General features: G+C 39.6%; 1 protein-coding gene across 1 annotated transcript in view; it reads right to left on the bottom strand.

Annotated features, from left to right (window-relative positions):
- The window catches only part of PKP1 (plakophilin 1), a 79671-nt gene extending 64180 nt beyond the window's left edge, over positions 1–15491 (bottom strand). Inside the window, exon 1 of the mRNA XM_031937120.1 lies at positions 14930–15491. Coding sequence (XP_031792980.1) covers positions 14930–15137 — 208 coding nt within the window. The 5' untranslated portion in view covers positions 15138–15491. The remainder of the gene's footprint in view (positions 1–14929) is intronic.
- Between the last annotated feature and the right edge of the window lie 3396 nt (positions 15492–18887).

The following is an 18887-nucleotide window of genomic DNA, read 5'->3' as shown; positions in this document are numbered from 1 at the left end:
TTCTAGTGCCAGTTATGCAATTTAGAAAGCATGCTGGACAACCAGGTGGTGCAGTGGATAGAGGGCAGCACATGGAGCCAGAAAGATCTGAGTTCAAATCTGATCTCAGACCCTAGCAGGGTATCCTGAGGGTAGTCATTTAACCTCTGTTTACTTCAATTTCCTTATCTATAAAATAGTACTTAGCTCCCAGGGTTATTGTGAAAATCAAATGACGTCATTGTAAAACTCTTAGATAATGCCATATGTGTGTGTGTGTGAGTATTGATGCATATATATGTGTGTGTATATATATATATATAAATACACACATATGTATAATAGGTACTCTATAAATGTTAGTTATTATTATTATTTTTAATAGACTTAATGAGCTAGAAGGGACCTTAGAGATTATGTAGCCCAGCCCTCTCATTTTACCACAGTATAAATTATTATTAGTAGTAGTATTTTTTGCTGAGGCAATTGGGGTTAAGTGACTTGCCCAGGATCATACAGCCAGGAAGTGTTAACTGTCTGAGATCACATTTGAACTCAGGTCCTCCTGATTTCAGGGCTGATGCTCAATACACTGCACCACTTAGCTGCCCCCCACTATATAAATTCTTATTTGGAAAAGTGACTTGCCTAAGGTCACTCGGCTCTCTTCCCTTCCAGTTCTCTGCTCTTTCTATTGTCACATTAATTAGTCACATGACCTTGGATGAGTAGCATCCCCAAATGAGCATCCGCTTCCTCTGCAAAATGAGGGGATTGATTAGATGATCTTTAGTTCCTCCTAGATCCCACTTTAGGCTAGTATGTGGTACTTGAGGTGACAAGGGAATAAGAAAAAGATGGAGACCTGTAGAACCTCTGTTTCTGACTTCTTTTACCTATGCTTCACAAAACTTGTCACCAACCCCTGGAAATCCCCATTCTTGTGAACCCCTTAACTCTAATAAACTCTGCTGCTGTGGAGAAGTGTGCCCAACTGGTGGACACCATGAGATTTGCTTGGTCTACCCAACTATTGAGAGCTGGACTTGAATCCAGGCCCTATGGTTCCTAGGTTTCCCTGTCTCCCATTGGAGCATCCCCTGGGGAAAAAAAATAAGAGTAAATGAAGCCCAGGAGTGGCTCCTATTAGATTCTGATCAAGCCTCCTTCTTTTAGCTGCTTCCTCTTTGTCCTTCTGGCAGCTTCCATAATACCCACCAATTCTTGGCAGGCTAAGCATTTGGCTTGGCTCATCCACTGTGTAGTCAGTTCTCTGCCAAGGGGCAGGGGTGGGTCAGCCAGCCACTCTTTGGATGGAAAAATTTGAGTGTCACTAGATATACATCTTCACTGCATCCCACAGGTGCTCTCTTCGAACCAAGAGAAGCCAATAGTCTGAGACTTGTGGGGAGGGATGATTTCCCATTGAAGTTTTCCCTCTCAGAAAGGAATCTGTCATTAGAAGTTGGTGTTGAAATTCCTGCCTTAGAAGTCCTTCACAAAGGACCACTTCCCTCCCCACCATTAACACCTGTGATTTAATACCTGCCCTCCCTTAACACACATATAACTGAGAAAGGATCGAGACTTTAGCTAAAACTAACACAGATATTACTCCTGCTTCCATCTTTTCCACAGACTTCATGACTATTATGTTACTCCTTCTCACCCTTGCCTTTTGGAAACTATAGCTTCCTTCCACTCTTCTTTCAAAAATCACCTCTTCCTCCAAGAGGCCTTCCTGATTTCTGCAATTGTTAGCACAGCTCATATATACTTTGTATTTGCTTATCTGTATACTTGTTACTCCCCTAAAGTAGAATCTAACCTCCATAAAGGCTTTACTTTTGACTTGATAAGCCAAGTGCCCAGCACCCAATTGACATTTGGCAAATGTTTGGTGAATAGAATTGATGACTATCTTGTGAGGTTGATAATATTAGTATCCCATTTTACAAATGAGGAAATTGAGTTCTCAAGAGATAAAGCTATTTGCTCAGGATCATAAGGTTAACTGGTGGCAGAAAAGGGATGAAGAACCGTATCTACTGGTTCCCAGCTTGATGCCCTTTCCACTATACCACACTGATTGTCATTTAACAGAGCCAGTGTAACCTCCATACCAGTGTGTATGGTAGAAAGTGTGCAGGAACTAAAGTCAGAAAGCAAGGATCCAAACCCTTTTTCTAATACTTAATCCTGAATAAGATGTTGCATCTTCCTGAACCTCAGTTTCCTTATCTATAAAGTTAGGAAATTAGATTAAGACCCCTCTCAACTTTAAATCAGTGTTTATGACCTGACTAGGTTTTAAGTTTTAGGTCCCTATTTTCAGGAAGAACTTCTACCATTGGCCTTTCTCTTTAAGCACAACCCTCCACAACTTCTCTAGGATAATCAAGGAAGTGACTGAATGTACTTTTCCAAGGTCTAAGTATAATTGAGGTAATCTTGGTGCACCAGTGATACTTGATGCAAGTCAGTCATTCAATAAACAATTATTATGCACCTACTGAATGCACACAGGTTGTATAGCAAGATTATGTGGGGAAACCTCTTTTTATTTTGGGCTTGAGTCATCCCATGAGGACCCAGAGACAAGTCACTGGGCAGGATATCCAGACTGATTTCTTCCTCCCATTTAAGAGCCCAGAGCTTTTTTAAAACCCATGACAGGTCTTTGGCAGCTGAGGGAAGGGGAAGGAAGGAGGCTGCCTGAGTCTGAGCTTTGAGCCACTCTGCTGGTTATATCTCTATCCCCCCCAACTTTCCCCTTCAGCCTCACAACATTTGGCTCTACTTTCACTTGGCAGTGTCATGGCCTGCTGGCTGGCAGGCTCCCAGATGTGGGGTGGCCCTTAGGATGTTTCCTGATCAACCACTAGATGGTTGGCTAAGAAACAAGTTGGTCTTTTTGGCACAGAACAAACTTTCTTCTCAGACACTTGTCCTTAAGAAGTCTCAGCCACATTATTTATCCATCTTCTTTCTCAAGAGAAAGCTCCAGATGGAGCACAGACATGCTGATACTGTATGAAGTAGAAAGAACACTAAACTTAGATTTGGGAGACCCAGGTTCAGGCTTATTGTACAATTCTCTATTAGCTATGTGACCTTGGGGGAATCCTTGCCTTAGTGTCCTTGTTTCTAAAATGGGAACTAAGAAGCAGAATGAGATAAATAGTTTGGAATGTGGTAACATACTTTGCTTGACTATTTTTCTTGTTTTCTTTTTCACTTGAAAAGGGGAAAGGGAGGCAAAGAAAATAAATGCTTGTTAATTAAAAATTATATTTCAAAAATGCAGATCATAATGGTGTACTAAACTGCATTCTAATCTAATCCTTCAATATCTCTAAAGTAAAACAACAGGAACTAGAATGAATTTTGTTGACTTTGACAAACAAACAAACAAAAAAAACTCAGATAAAATAATGGGCAAAATATGAGCTCTATTTGGGAAGTAAATGAATTCATTTTTAGTAAGTGATCTGCAGTATTGACTAAATAAATGTAAAGAAAACAGAAGACAAATACATAATTTTAAAAAAGAAACAATGCTTTAGAGGACTTTTAAAGAATGTTCAGAGCATTACTAATAAAATGGCAAATATTGACAAGAGAATATACCACATCTTCAAATTAATTTCAGACATTTAGATTTTTTCCCCTCTATCCAACTCCCTGGTTACCACTGTGCTCCTTATTTAATATCATTTATCTCAGAAGGCTGCCTTAATTCATATGGAGTCATTGAATGGATCATGGGCATTGAACAGAAAAGATCTTAATTTGTAAAGGCCAAAGCCAGTCACTGTATCCTGGGCTATCACCAGTCTTGCTACTGGATTTTGAATGACTAGAGGAGAGAGTGAGGCTGATGATTTTTCAGATCTCTGTCCCACTTATATCCAATTCATTTGCAAGTCAAGACATCACTCTTGTGATGTCATTGAACTGCCTTGAGAACAAAGGATGAACAACAATAATATAGATTCTAACTGATTCTATCAGTCATTGGACACCTGAAGTCAGAGGGAAAATTTGGAGAACTCAGTCTTATTTCAAACCAGAAAGATTATTTGTTCTAAAATAGTCTTCCAGCAAACATCTAGCTATAATATTAGAGAGGGAAATAAAACCCATTGGATTTAGAGTCAGGGAACATGGATTTGAATCCTCTTTCAGCTGTTTACTAGCTGTGTGACCTTCAACAGCTCACTTCATTTCTCCTTTTCTCAAGTTCTTCATCTGGAAAATTAGGAGATGAAATTCCTTCTAGTTTTCCATTTATCCTACTCTGTATTGCCTATAAGAAGGCTCCTATACCATCAAAGAAACCCAGGCTTACCTTCCATACTCTTAAGCTAAGAACACACTTAGTTCATGCCCTAGTAACCTGTAATATAGAGTGGGAAAATAAACCTTGGAGACCCTACCTTTGAGTCAGAAGATCAGTAGTTTACTGTTTGACCTTAGAAAGTCTGAACTTCAGATTTCTCATTTATAAAATGGCATTGGGCTTACAATATCCTTTTCATCCCTAAATCTATTAGTGTTGGAACCTCATCTGTGGCTGGTATTTTTCTGGGTTCTCCCCTGGGATAAAGCCAGTGGATTGTGAAAAATCAATTATTACTATGTAACACAGGCTTCTCTGGGAATACCCAGTTTGGGAGATGCTCTTTGGAAGCCTTTCAAGTAAGCCCAGTTTGCCTAATATGGAGTTCTTACCGTGTCTCCTAACACATGAATTATGTTTTTTCTGTCATTCTTATCTGTTGCATCCAGAAGATGAAAATCCCAGTTCATCCACAGTGAGAATGCTATGAGCTGACCTAGTGATCTTAGTGACCTTCCCTTGTTCCTCTCTTTTACCCTGACTCAGAAAATGGAATTGGGAGTGTTTTTCTTTTGTGTCATTTATCCTCAACTTCAGGTGCTAGAAGTGATTCCCCATGAGACTGGGAATTTGAGCCATAGAGATTTTGGAGCCTGAACTTCAGGCAGCGTGGTATAACCAAACAATCCAACATGGAAACTGAGAAGCCAGGAAGCTTGAGTCTAACCCCCTGGGGAGTTTCAGACTTGGGAACCTGACTGAACTATGAAACTAATACATTTCTCCTCCCCAAAAATAAAGGAATAAAATAGTAAAATCTAAAATAATTGGCTTTTAGGTATTGAGAGCCATGATGGATGTGAATTGCAATTATAATTCACTTAGAATCTCAATTTTCATGGAGATGAAAAGGAGGGAAAGTATACTATTGGTTGTGAGTTGAACATCAGTCCCATCTATGAGTACAAAAGATAATCTGGGGGAGGAGGGCTTGGTGCTGAATGCAGAACCAAATTTCTCTAGTGATCTAGTCTACTTCTAAAACAAAAGTTGGTATATCCCCTTAAAATGATTAGAAGATAAATGCATGAGTATGTATTATTGGCTTCAATCATTCTGTTTTGCTTCAATGTCTTCAGAAAAGAACCTTTTTCTCACGGGCAAGGAGAGCTGTTTAAATATTGGCTAGGAATTTTCTGTTGGTTAAAACCAAAATTAGCAAAATAAAATAAAGTAATAATTTTAAAAAATATTAAGTCCTTGGGTGTCATGTCTGAGAATAATATTTAATTGAAATTGATATGGTGGAATGAAGAATGGAGTTGGAGTCAGAAGACATAGATTCAAATTTCAGATCTGACAATGGACAAGTCATTTAACTTCTCAGGGACTCAGTTTACTCATTTGTAAAACGAGGGAGTTTGGATTCTAAAATCTCTTCTAGTCCTAAATCTACTTTTTGGTGAATTCCTTAAACAGCTACCTTTTTCTTTTAAAACTTATCTCCTCCACAAAGCAACTTCTGATTAATTTCACTAGAAATCATAGCGTGATTCCACCTTTCTCTAGCACTCACATTCCTAGTTTGTACTAGACTAATTCTAATCTATCCTCAGATAATCACTAGCTGTGTAATCTTGGAAAAGTCACATAACCATGTTTGCCTCAGTTTTCTCATCTGTAAAATGAGCTGGAGAAGGGAATGGCAAGCCACTATCGTTGCCAAGAAACCCCAAAAGGAGTCAGTAACAATTGGACATGATTGAAAATTACTAAATAACAACTAGACATGTGCCTTGTACCTCCATCTTTTGCCTATGTATTATACATACATCTCTCATTCAGTGGAGAGTTCTCTGAGAATAAGAACTATTTTCTTCTTTCTTCTGGACCTCTCTACTAGTGCAGAGTCCACCCATTCCTCTGGACTTGTCCATCAAGAACCTCCTCATCCTGCAAGATGGTTTCAGCCCTGGAACTCACATCTCACGATATCCTTTGCCCCTGGGACTTTTCTCTCTCTGAATGGTGGTAGAGAGCTCCTCCCAAAATCTCCACTTTATGAAACTACCCAGGCAACTATTTCTTAATTTTCCACCCTGCTGCTCTTCTATAAACTTCTCCATAAAGCCCTAGGGACATTTTTATTCTTCAAGATAACTTCATTTAATCTACTAATTTTTCAGAACTTTAAATTACACAAATAGTGAAACTGACTCAGAGACCCACAAACCAGTTGGATTATTATATAATCACACTACAAAACATTGTTTACCCATAAACTACATCCCCGTGGCACATTCAACAAAGGGAGATTATCCTGTATTCTGTATATAGGCTGCATTTTCTCAGCTCCCATGAAAATGGTGGGTTTTTTTTTTTCATATGAAGATAGATGTAATTGTCTATGGAATGATGGAGAAACTGGGGCATATGTGCATTAATCATCTTATGACTCATCCTTTCCAACCTTAAAAAATGTCATTTCTCATGCATTCAAGCATTCAAGCATTTCTCAAGTATTCGTTCTTTTTCTCACAACTAAAAAGCTCATCACTTTCATCTTTAAATGCCTCCTCAGAAAATCATCCATACAAACCCTATCCATCTCAAATCATAATCATTCTTCCAGTAAACACTAGAGCTTAGTCCAGATGCTGCAACATATATTTGTTTATACATTTCTTGCTGTGTTGTATGTATTTTTTGGTGTGTAAGCATATAGTTACAAGTATAGACTTGCTTCTTATTTGAGGAGAAGCTCCCTGAGGATAGAGACCTACTGTTTCCTATTGATTGAAAGCTCCCTAAAGACAGAATTTCTGTCTCTATCTGTCTTTCTCTTCAATAGAAAGAGATATAGATAGATATGTGAGTATACTTATATATATATATATATATATATATATATGTGTGTGTGTGTGTATACACACATACACTATACATATACATACATACACATGTGTGTAATATGTTATCTCCCTCAATAGAACATTTGTTCTTAAAAGATGGGAACTCTTTAATTTTTGTCTTTAGGTTGCCAGTACATAGCACAATGCTGGACATGCACTTTTTAAAAAAGCTTATTGGCTATTGATTGATTGTCAGAGATAAAGTTTTTCAATATGGTGTAGTAAAAAGAACATTGGCCTTGGAGTCAAGAAATTCTTGGTTCTGCTACTAACTAGCTGTGTGACCTTGGACTTTGCCTCTGAATTTTAGTTTAGGATTACATTGAATATCTCAGCCAATTTTGTAACCTTTTAATTCCCCAGATTAGTAATCCCTTATAGGTAAAGATCACAAAATCACAGAACCACATATGTCAAAGCTGAAAGGGGCCTCAAAATTAACTGGCCCAAACAGGAACTGTCCAAATGTTCCCAATAAACATTTACTCACACTTTGTCCAAAGTCTCCAAGTGAGGATTACCTACTGACTTCAAGTATTACCTGCTCCATTCGACTCTTAAACCATTCTAATTGTTAGATACTTTTTCTTAATCTCTATTATTAGGCTGGAAATTCTACAAAGGCAAATATTAGATCTCTCTGGATCCAGCAGGACTGCACTGTACATACTGAAAGAACTTAGGACAGAGGTATAACTGACAAAGAAAAACCTGGTGTTCAGGATCCCTGTGTAGTTTTTCAAAGAAACAGCTTAAGTTTGAAAAAGATTTCATAAATGTATATCTTAACTCCTAAGAAGGCCTGACTCGTCCAGATTTTTTTAAACTTTAGCTAAACCCAGCTCTTCTATTTGCTTTGAAATTCTATTTTATGGAATTAGGATTTGTCTGTTTTCTCCAAGACAAGAGTTCTTAATCTTTTATGTTCTATGGCCCCCTTTGGCAATCCGGTGAAGTCTTTGCACAATTTCTCATAATGATATTTCTAAGTGGAAAAAAAATGAAATGCAGGATTACAAATGAAGTCAATTATGCGGAAACACAGTTATCAAAATATTTTTAAATTCCTAGAGCTAATATTAAGATATTAGGACTTCTCTCACTCAGAGGAGCATTTCTCAACTCTGAAAATGTCAGATCCTTTCCCTGATGATATCAATGATGATGTCATTCAGAGGGAATGTGAACAGTGTTGCAGAGAGAAAGATTCAGGTCAGATATCACAAAGAACTTAAGAAACCTGATAATAATACAACTCTAAAGGCAAATAAAAACTCTCCATCTGGAGTTTTGGAACTGGACAAGCAGATCCCTTTGGGGGATAATTTAGACACTTAGAGGGCAATGAATCAGACAACCTCACACATTCCCTTCAAGCCCAGGAGTATAGAGAATGTCAATTTAAATGACCTCCCCCATTTAGTAAGCTTCTGGGAGCTCTAGATGGGATCAAGGAGTTGAGCAATTAGTTTTTCCTCTACTTTTTTCCCTCTCTCTTTTTGGGGGCATATATATGAAATGGAACGATGGAAACAAATTGGCCCATTGCAGCCTGCATTCTTTCATTTATGTCATGTGATTCTATTGAACTCTGCTACGACTTGTGTTTTCCATAGCTGCTGTTGCCTTGTTTGTCTTTCCTGTTCACCCATTCTTCCATGGTGGGCCTGAGGGGCTGAGGATAGTGGAGAGGTCTTTTCCATGCCTAAGAAGTCGGACAGAACTCACCTCTCATCTAGGATCACTGAATCATAAAAAAGTGCTGATTAATTTCTCTTGATCTTAGTTTCATCTGTAAAAAGAAGCTAATAATATCTACAATACATATTTCTTAGGGTAGTTGTGAGAGTCAGATGTGATAATGTCTACAAAGCACTCCATGAATGCCAGTTATTTTTATGAATAGTGTGTAAAGGGCTCTACATTTTGAATTTAAAATGTCTTCCACTTTCTCCTATCAATTTACGGAGCCTATATGGTCACACTTTACCCCAGAATGGCATCATAAAATTACTTTAAGTGCTGAACAATTGCCCCATTGATTTTCATAATTGGTGAGGCAAACTGGTACTTTAGTCACTGCCAAGCTGACTTAGCAGGAGACAGGATACACAGAAAAATCATCTACTGTGAAACACCCTTGAATGCCCTGCATTTTTGCATGTGTTGTAACAGGTCAGGGAAAATTTTGGCTGAAATCGTAAATTTAAGACAAGTTTCTTTCTAAAGAAAATTGAATTCATTTGAAGTAATATCAACAAGTTCGATTACTAAAATAAAAATTCTAGAGGAAGAGACCCAAGGACTATCCCTTTTGCTATTTCTCATATCAGATATGGTCTCTCTAAAATACCTTCCCCAAAGGAGAGAAGCAAAGAGTTGGTTTTAAATTTACTATCAGATGGATTGCATTTGAGTTTCAAAAAAAAAAAAAAAAAAAAAGGCAACTTTTGAAAATACCCAAGGTGCTGATGAGTCTACACTCAGGAGAGTATAGACTGAGACATGACACAGGTATTTGTAAGCAGGCACACTGATTAGGTAAAAAGCATCCAAAGAAGTAGAAAGTCCAACCCTAATCCATAGAAAGAAGTAAATTGAAACACTCATGTTTGGAGATTCAAACTCTGGAGTCAAGTCAATGAAATGAAGCAGTTTATTCCTTGAGAAATAATGTTTCTAAAAAGGAAGGACTAAGAAAGGCCCAGTCTATCAGCCCAAAAGGTTTACTTTAACCAACTCATTTAATAAAGCCAGGATAATGAAATACAAAATGAAAGTTCATCCAATTAAGCTTCCTAGCAGTCCCTGTGGGATATCTTCATTTGTAGCAAATGTGATTTAGGTTGGACTATAGGATAGTCTACTGATAAAGAGCATCAGACTTGAGGTCAAGCTACCAAAATTTGGATCCCAACTTTAGCTGTGGGATTTTGAATAAATCATCTAACCTCTGTGGCTCTGTTTCCTCATCTAAAAAATGAAGAAAGTTAGATTAGATGGTTTCTAGTTCTAAATTCTAAAACCTTACAAATTCTACTATGTTTGAAAATTGGCAGGGGATGGTATTGGTACAGTAAAGAGAAATATAAAGGTATTTGAATTAAACCTCCAAAGAAAACAATGTCCAATACTTTTTGACATACACTGAGTGTGTGATCCTGAGAAAATCACTTACCTCTTACTGGGAAATTTCCTAATACGTAAATGTAGAGTCCCTACTAATCTGTACTGTAGAGAATTGCATCGTCAGGAGTTCTAGTCCAAATAGACTGATGAGCAAGACATACAGACAGACAGAGAAATTTAGATACATAAGATAGATCATAGATATATCGCTATATCAATTTATAGATGGATAGGCAGATAGATATACACACAGAGCCAAGGAAAGGAAGTGAAATGTAGATTAGAGGAATAGAAGTAAGGGGATCCTCCTGGATCTCCTGGTTACAGAATCCATTCACCATTGACCATTGGTGAGTGTTCTTATTGGCTAATATAATTTCAGCTGCCATTTATGGTTCATTCACCCAAATGATTAGCTCCCCATAGCCACTCCCCACTCAGGATCCTGAGCTCCTAGAGGGAAAAAGCAAGCAAGTTCTTTGAAGTGAGTTTGACTCAGTCCTCTAAGCCTTCAGGGAGGCAGTCTCAGCCTAAACAGACCTGAATTATAAACCCCTTGTCTGCATCAATGAGAGTGAAACAGGGTCAGGGCCAAAGGACAGAGAGGGAGGGAGAATTAAGGTGCCTGGCACTAGCCAGTACCTAAGAGAAACATTTAGTGCTGAGACCCTTTCACAGAGCCCTCTTTTCCCTGCTCTTTCTCTAGCCTCCCAAATTTAACTTCAATAACATAAAGATACCCTGGTATAGAGTTTAAAGAGTCAGGCAATAAGAAGTTAGAGAACTCTTTGATAAAAACATATCAAGGCAGCCAATGGACTATTTTTACAGGGCCTTTCACTATTTGCCTTTTTTCCTGGTGTACAGGGAGAAAGGTTCACTGGCTTGGCAGCCTGGGAGTGCCCAGTTTCCCTGGCAGATGGAAGCACCCTATTGCCTTTCAAAAAGAAAAAAAAACGCTGCTGTTTTGGGGTCTACAAAAGAATTATATCAACTAATTAGTTCACCCTATCCAATGGGGAAAAATAAAACAACTAATGACTAATGACATGAGTAAAATGAGTAAAGCTTGAAATACATTCTCTGCATACCAACTATGTTCTCTCCAAATACTACCCAGATTCATCTAATTCCTGGAAGCAAATGACTCAGATACTTCTTGGAGGTGGCTAATGTCTCTCTAAAGAAGAAATGGAATCCTTTTATTCTCTCTGAAGAGTCAAGGGAGTAGAACCAAGGCATGCTTCCTCCCTTCCTTTCTAGGAACAAAAGGATAGTTCCAAAGACAGATATTGGATACAAGGCCCTAGGAAAATCCAGAGGAACAAGGTATTCTAAAGAATAGCATATGAGATCAGCCCTGAAGTCAGGAGGACCTGCATTCAAATCTAGCCTCAGAGGTAATATTTCCTAGCTACGTGATCCTGGGCAAGTCACTTAATCCCAACTACCTCAGCCAAAATAAATAAATAAATAAATAAAATAGAATATGGAACCAAGAGAGTTGATTCCATGGGAAAAGCATTTCACTTGGTGTCATGAGACCTGAGATCAAATTCTAACTGCTACTTGCTACCAGTGTAAGTTTGGGTAAGTCATTAAATTTCTCTGGTCTCAGTCTAATTTAAAAAATGAGATGGTTGGACTAGAGGAATTCTTGAGTTTCTTTCAACTCTAGATCTCTGATACTTACAAGGTTGGGACCCTTTGGAGTTGCATTTTGACAAGAGTAGTTCAAAAAATCAGTTGAGAGGAGCCAGATAAACCGGAAACACCGGATCCAATTAACCCAACCACCTTTTCCAACCCAGATACCACTGGGGAAACTGGTCTTTCATTTGGGAAATTTTTCTCAGGAGTAGAAAGCCACAGATCTTGGGAAGAAGACTTTCAAGAGAGGAAATCAGTACTAGTAGTCTGTAAACATTATGCATTGAACTCACCAGAGCCTCCTCCCGTGAGGCAGCTGGTAGAACCAGAGAAAGGAAGAGACCTAACCTCTCTGTTTAGGAATCTTCCAGCCTGATGGAAGTGGCAAAATATACATTAACATGTATTCACCTTTAAATATAAGCACCAGCAGTACAGCCTGCACAGAAGCAAGCAACAAGTAGTTTCAGGCATATAACAACCAACATCTATAACTGGAATCTATTTGGAGTGGTGGGAGGATTGGGGTAAGATAGGTCTCAGTGGAGTAAGCCAAGTTGGTGTGGGGAAAGTCCCCTATAAGAAAGCCCTCTACAAGCACAAGGGTTTGGCAGAGTGAGCAAAACTTTCCAAGAAGTGGGGTTTATATAGCCTTGACTGCTTTTTAAAAAGGAAAAGGGAAGAGAAGCACCACATCCAATAAGAATAGGCTGTGGGGAAAAAAATCAAATCAAACAGACAAACAAAAAAAAAAAAAAAACCAAAACCTGAACTGAGGAGAGAATAAGGTAAAAGTAAGATAAGTGAATGTTGCAAAATCTCCATGCTATAGAGGAAAGTTTCAGTTTGAGATTAAGAAGGTAACACCAGCCTTTGAAATTTCTGGCAGAATTATAAAGAGGTAGAATAATCACTGAGGCTGTAACCTCCGGAGGGTCCCATTCTGGTTTCAAATGGTTTAGCACTATTTTAGGGGCAAGCTTCACTGAGGGAGAGGTTTGAAACTAGAAGGGGAAATCCTAAAGAACAGATATCTGTAAGTTCTTTTCCTATTTTTCTTTTCTTTCTTCCCTTCTCACCCTGAATGCTTGGACTTTCCCTTTAAAGGAACCTGAGAAGAAGCATGAAAGCATAATCTCTCTTAGACCAAGGACTGCCTTTTATTTCAGCACAGGTTGGATAGAAGTTTAACCCATGGTATATTGATTGATCCTTGGATTCCATTGTTGGTTGACTGATGTGAATTTCTAGACCGTTCTATCAAACACCCTAATTAAACCTTCACTGGATTTAAATTCAACAATACAATTTTAGTGTTGTTTTTTTTTTTTTTTTTTTTTTTTGGTATTAATTTACTTGCATTTTAAATACAAGATATTGCTATTTCTGTGTATTTAATGTCAAAAATCAATAGAAAATCCAGTCAAACTCCTGAAAATTGACAATCTAGTCCCTTCCTTTACCTCTCCCTTAATCATGGAGACACTATAGTGGTTACACCCCATCTAGATAAAGGGCTCCTTAGCTAGCCTAGGAAAATGAGTTGTCTCAATGGCTTCCAGAGTAGTGCTAGATCTGAAGTTCCTGCCCCTCCCAAGCTCTGCTCAGTAGAGCTTCTTTAAAGCTTAAAGGCTGGATAGTAGTGCTGAGTGCGAGTCACCGGAGAACCCAACAAAAGGAAGGGAACAGAGGGGTTAGTAAGAGGAAGAAAAATCATCGATCTGATCTCCCTCACTAGCCTTCCCTTCTTCAGGAAAGCAGAGGCTCCAAGAAACATATTCAAAGCCCACAACTTCCCTTCCTGGCCTCCCCACTAAAAAAGTGCTTCTATGATTACAGTTCCACCTCGGACATAACTCAACAACCATTACTAACCTTCTAAACCCCAACCTTACAGTCTTTAACGAAGCCCAATGGCTAACACTGTTCGGCTAAAGACAAACCCAAATCTTCGAGGAACTTGTTAAGACAGCAAGGGGGATTCTGTCTTAAAACCTAGTGTGATGGATGACAAGATCCTTAGTCTCAAAGCCTCAGTTTCCTCATCTGTAAAATGAAAATAATATTTCCACCATCTACCTTACAGGGCTGTTTGTGAGGAAAATGCCGTCAAGGAGCTGCATAAAACTGTTTTTTCTTTCCCCTTTTCAAAGACAAATGGGAGGCGAAAAACAGAGTGTACCGGAGGCTCCCTATTTGTCCCCAAACCCGAGAAGCAAGCCGGTAAAAAGCGGAATTAAAAAGGTCTCTTTCAGTGCTCCAATCTAAGGGCGGGAGATGGGGAAGAACTTCCCTTGGGATTGCATTATAGAGTGCCCCTCAATTACTAACATTTGGAAAGACTACTTCTCTAAGTCACCAAGCCCCCCGGAAGCGACGCTGCTTTTCTCCGCTTTCACACAAAGTCGAGCTCCAGACACAGCGGCTGTATTTTCCAGAATTCAAAGGGAGAAGGATCTTTGCTTAGTCCTTCAGACCACTTAGTTCAACGCTCTCATTTAGCACAAGCTCACCGGGCTCAGAATCAAGATTCGAACTCGAATATGACTCCCTAGTCCTGCTCTTTGTTAGGAGACTCATCTCTAAGGGATATCGACCCATAACTGCCGGCTTCCGTGCAGCCCTGACCGACTTCTTCCGGACTACCCTGTCCAAACCCCAACTCAAAACTGGAGCCCCTGACCTCCACTTCCCCTGCCCCCCCCCCAAAAAAAAGCCCCCGGTCTATGCCTCCTTTTCGGATCCCAGCCGGTCACTTCCCAAGCCGAAGGGAGGGACTCCATCGAGTCCCAGCGTGGTCAGGCGCACCCACGCTACGACGAAGCCCCGCTGCCGTCCAGCTGCACACCTGCAGCTCGAGGGCTGGGGCCGGAAGGGTTCACCTTTAGCCTCCAGGGCAGAGGTGCTGGCTCCTTACCTCGGTTGGAATGGGTCAAGGTGGACGACTGAGAAGACTTGGGCTTCTGCCGCTTGACAGTCATCATCACCTGCTCCTGCACCCGCTGGTTTCCCGACGTGCCGGTCTTCATCTTCTGATCCGACGGCAAAGCCAGCGTGGAGTTGTCCTGGTCCTGGAAGCACTCATAGGCCAGGGCGGTCTTGAGCGGAGAGTGGTTCAGGGTCATGGTGGCTGAAGGCGCGGGGTCTGGGCGTGGGGAGAGACCGGCAAGAAGATTCTGGGCTGGAGGTGAAGTGGCTGGTGCTTGGTCTCGCTGTCAGCGGCTCCCTATGCCCATAGAGGATCCCGACGACGTACCTGCTTCGGGCAGCTGCTGCTAGCTGCCTCCTCACTCGCCTGCCTCTGAGGAGACCCGCCCTCTGTCAGACTGGATATACCGCCGTCTGCCTGCACCACCCACTCTCCTCCACAGTCTCTCTCGGCTCTCTATGCACAGGTGCTGCAGGGCAGCGCCGGCTTGGGGAACCCTCCCGGGGGCAGGGCTAGCTGTCCTGCTTATGATTTAGTTTTAACTCTTTCTCTTCCACGCCTTCTTCCTTCTCCCAACTTGCGGGGAATTTAACTCCGGCAAAGAAGGTGGAGAAAATGACTGGGGGACTATGCGTGTTCACCCGAAAAGGTAAAAGGGATCAAGGGGAACCGCCCCCGGGGCCATGCCCCCGCCGGCTCACCAGGAAAATATGCGCTTAAATATGTGCTCAAGACAATCGCAAGCCTTCTGTTTCCTCTCCCCTGGCTTTGCTATCTAAGGATTTACAGGCAATAACCCCCCAAACTGAGTGATCACTGAGCAAAATCCAGCTTCTCTCTCCAAGATGGTCTGAGAATCACAAATGGATAAAATAAAGTCCATTCCCCTGGGGAAAATAGATTGAGGGGCTCCTAACCCCATGTGTTGTGGGACACATTCATTCAGCCACCATTTAAGTGCTTTCTTTGGACAAGACACTAATAGATCTGGAAACTGAAAAATGAAAAAGACACAGGAAGTTATCGTCTACGCGGAATGATAGGAAAAGTACTAGGTAGTGCGTATGAGGACTAAGAGTTCCAAGTTACTTTCCTCAGGGATGATAAAGGCAAGGTTTACAAGGCAAGTGGCTGTTGCGCTGAGTCCCGAGAAAGAGAATGATTCTCAACAGTAGAGCTAGGAAGAGATTGCAACTCTTTGACCCATAGCAAATAATTAATAAATGCTAGTTGACTGACTATAAAAAGCCTGCTTTCAGAACGCTCAATTTGAGGAAGAAGAATCAATCCCTATTCTTTGAGAGCTAGCTATCAATCAGTCTATCTGATAGGAAGGAGAGGAGCATAATTAAATTTAAGGAAGTAAACATTTATTCAATATTTACCAACCCTGGGATAGGTTGGAACAGAGACTCAAAATTAGGATAAATACAATTCTTCTGCTTGACTTTTTAAATCTGACTCTCACCTATTTTTCCACACTTATTATGGAATTTTTGTTTTGTTTTATTTTTTTAAAGCTTTTTATTTTCAAAACATATGCATGGATAATTTTCAACATTCACCCTTGCAAAACCTTGTGTTCCAAATTTTTTCCCTCTCTTCTCTCCATGCTCTCCCCTAGACAAGTAACCCAATATATGTTAAATATGCGCAATTCTTCTATATATGTATTTCCACAAATATTATCCTGCACAAGAAAAATCAGATCAAAAAGGGAAAAAATGAGAAAGAAAACAAAATTCAAGGAAACAACAACAAAAAGAGTTAAAATACTATGTAGCAGCACTTCATTTCTTGTCTTTGCACAGGCTAGCCCTCTTCCTAGAATGAGTTTCCTTTTACTCTGCCTCAAAGAATCCCTAACTTTGAAGCTCTGATCAATGATCACTTTTTACAGAAAACCTATTAATCACACACCCCATTGCTTCCTTCCCTTAAAAATTTTCTTTATCATACATCCCATATTTAATTTTCTATCTTTCTCTCAAAGTAAAATGTAAGGTCCCTGAGGGCAGGAATTGCTTTTTGGGGGTGGGGGTGGGGAGGGTCTTAATAAATGTTTACTGAATTAATGAGAACAAGATTCTGGATCTATGGGGTTTACAATGCAGTGAAAGGATAAGACAAAAAGGTAATTATTATTAGTATTACATGATCAGTGCATTAGAGAGGCATAAAATAAAGTACCTGGGTTAGGACTGAGAAGGTCTAGGTTGAATCTCTCTTTACTAATCTTCAATAAATTGCAACTGTAAAAGGAAGCTTCCAGGCTGATGAGAGATACTTTATGGGGTATGCAGATTGCAACCTATTTATAGTCTTGGAGAGTTGCTTGAGGCTCTCAGAAAAGTCATTAGACCAACCGACATCGGTAGCTATTATGTGCCAGGCAGAATTCTGGGAACTGAAGATATAAATATCAGCAAGATAGACCCCTGTCCTGGAAGAGCTCACATTCTACCAAGGAAAGACAGGAAGTTCCCAGATAAAGAAGAGAAGAGGTAAAAGATGATGGCTTGAGGAGATGATAAGTTTACTTGAAGATATTCTTTTTTAAAGGATCTGGCCATATGTGAAGTCAACATGAAAGAAAGCAGGAGAAAAGAAAACTTACCTAGTATCAGAAGCAGTTTAAAACCAATTCCAGGCTACTATCCATTCCACAAGACTATCTGTTTCTACATTTGAACATAAACTATTAGAAATGGTATATACATGATTGTATGGAATTTGGAGTGAAAAATGCTTGCATGGACAGGGGAACATCTGAAAATCTGGTGTAGGCAGGTTTGAATTACATCCAAAGTCTAGCATAATACAGTTATTAATATCATTGTACTGAAATCACCTCATTTTTAGGACTGTTCCACAGGACAAATAGCATTTAATAAGATTCATACTATATGTAGAAATAACTGTATACATTCACCTTCTCTTCTATGATAGCATCCCCTCAGTGGGGCCCATAGATTTGTATTTGAAGAGACTAGCTGCTGCTTAAGTCTACTCTATCTTGCCCTGTATACTGTCCCTCTAGTTAGCAAGAGAGGGACAGAGAGCAGGGATGTCATGATGGAGGGCACATCTGGCCCTTCTAAGACCAAATCATTTTTTAACATCAGCAATGAAAATTGGTAAGCAAGAGATGAATATAAGTGTAGTAAGAATAGCAGAGTGGACAGGAAACCTCTTCTTTAGGTCTAAACAGAATGAGTTCTTTTAGCCCAAAGCACATATAGCATGTGATGGCACTTTGAATGGGCTGAAATTTTTTTCTAAAACAAAACATTTAAAATTATGGGTCATGTGGAGGTTGTAAAACTATGAGTTGTTATCAGTAGATGTTTGATTGGCATACTTATTTTATATACTTATATACCTGGGGTTATGTAAAAATTTCTCAGCTGAAAAGGGATCTCAAGTAGAAATGGTTTAAGAAGCTCTGCTGTAAGACACAAGACAAGGATGATTAATAGATCAGAGATTATTTTCTATTTCTAAGATTCCATTACAAGTTCATAGAGATTTCCCCGCTAATTGGGCACAAAGAGGACATAGTGAGATACTAGAAATTAGTACAGCTTCTAGTTGATGGTTAGTGCTTGCAAGTTCAAAGAAGACACAGCATAAACCATTAAGGAACAACTATCATCACTTTAACCTTGGTGAAGGCAGAGTTCCCCAAGAAACCCAAATAAACATGAAAATACTTCATTGGAATTTTGAGCTTTATAAAAGTGATAGATGGAATCTAAGGAACCATTTTGCACAATGGGACACACTCATCGATTGTATAAAAATGAAGAATCCAAACATCAAGATTCTGGGGGCTTTGGTTCTATTATCTCTTGCTAGACACATGTAGAAAACTTCACAATATGGATAGCAAAGTTGTTGAACCAAACAAAGAGCACTACTAGCAGAAAGAATTCTCAAAGATCAG

Source organism: Sarcophilus harrisii, chromosome 4, assembly GCF_902635505.1.
Source record: "Sarcophilus harrisii chromosome 4, mSarHar1.11, whole genome shotgun sequence".
Taxonomy (NCBI): Eukaryota; Metazoa; Chordata; class Mammalia; order Dasyuromorphia; family Dasyuridae; genus Sarcophilus; species Sarcophilus harrisii.
Note: the sequence above shows the minus strand (reverse complement) of the source record. Positions and strands in the feature narration are given on the sequence as shown.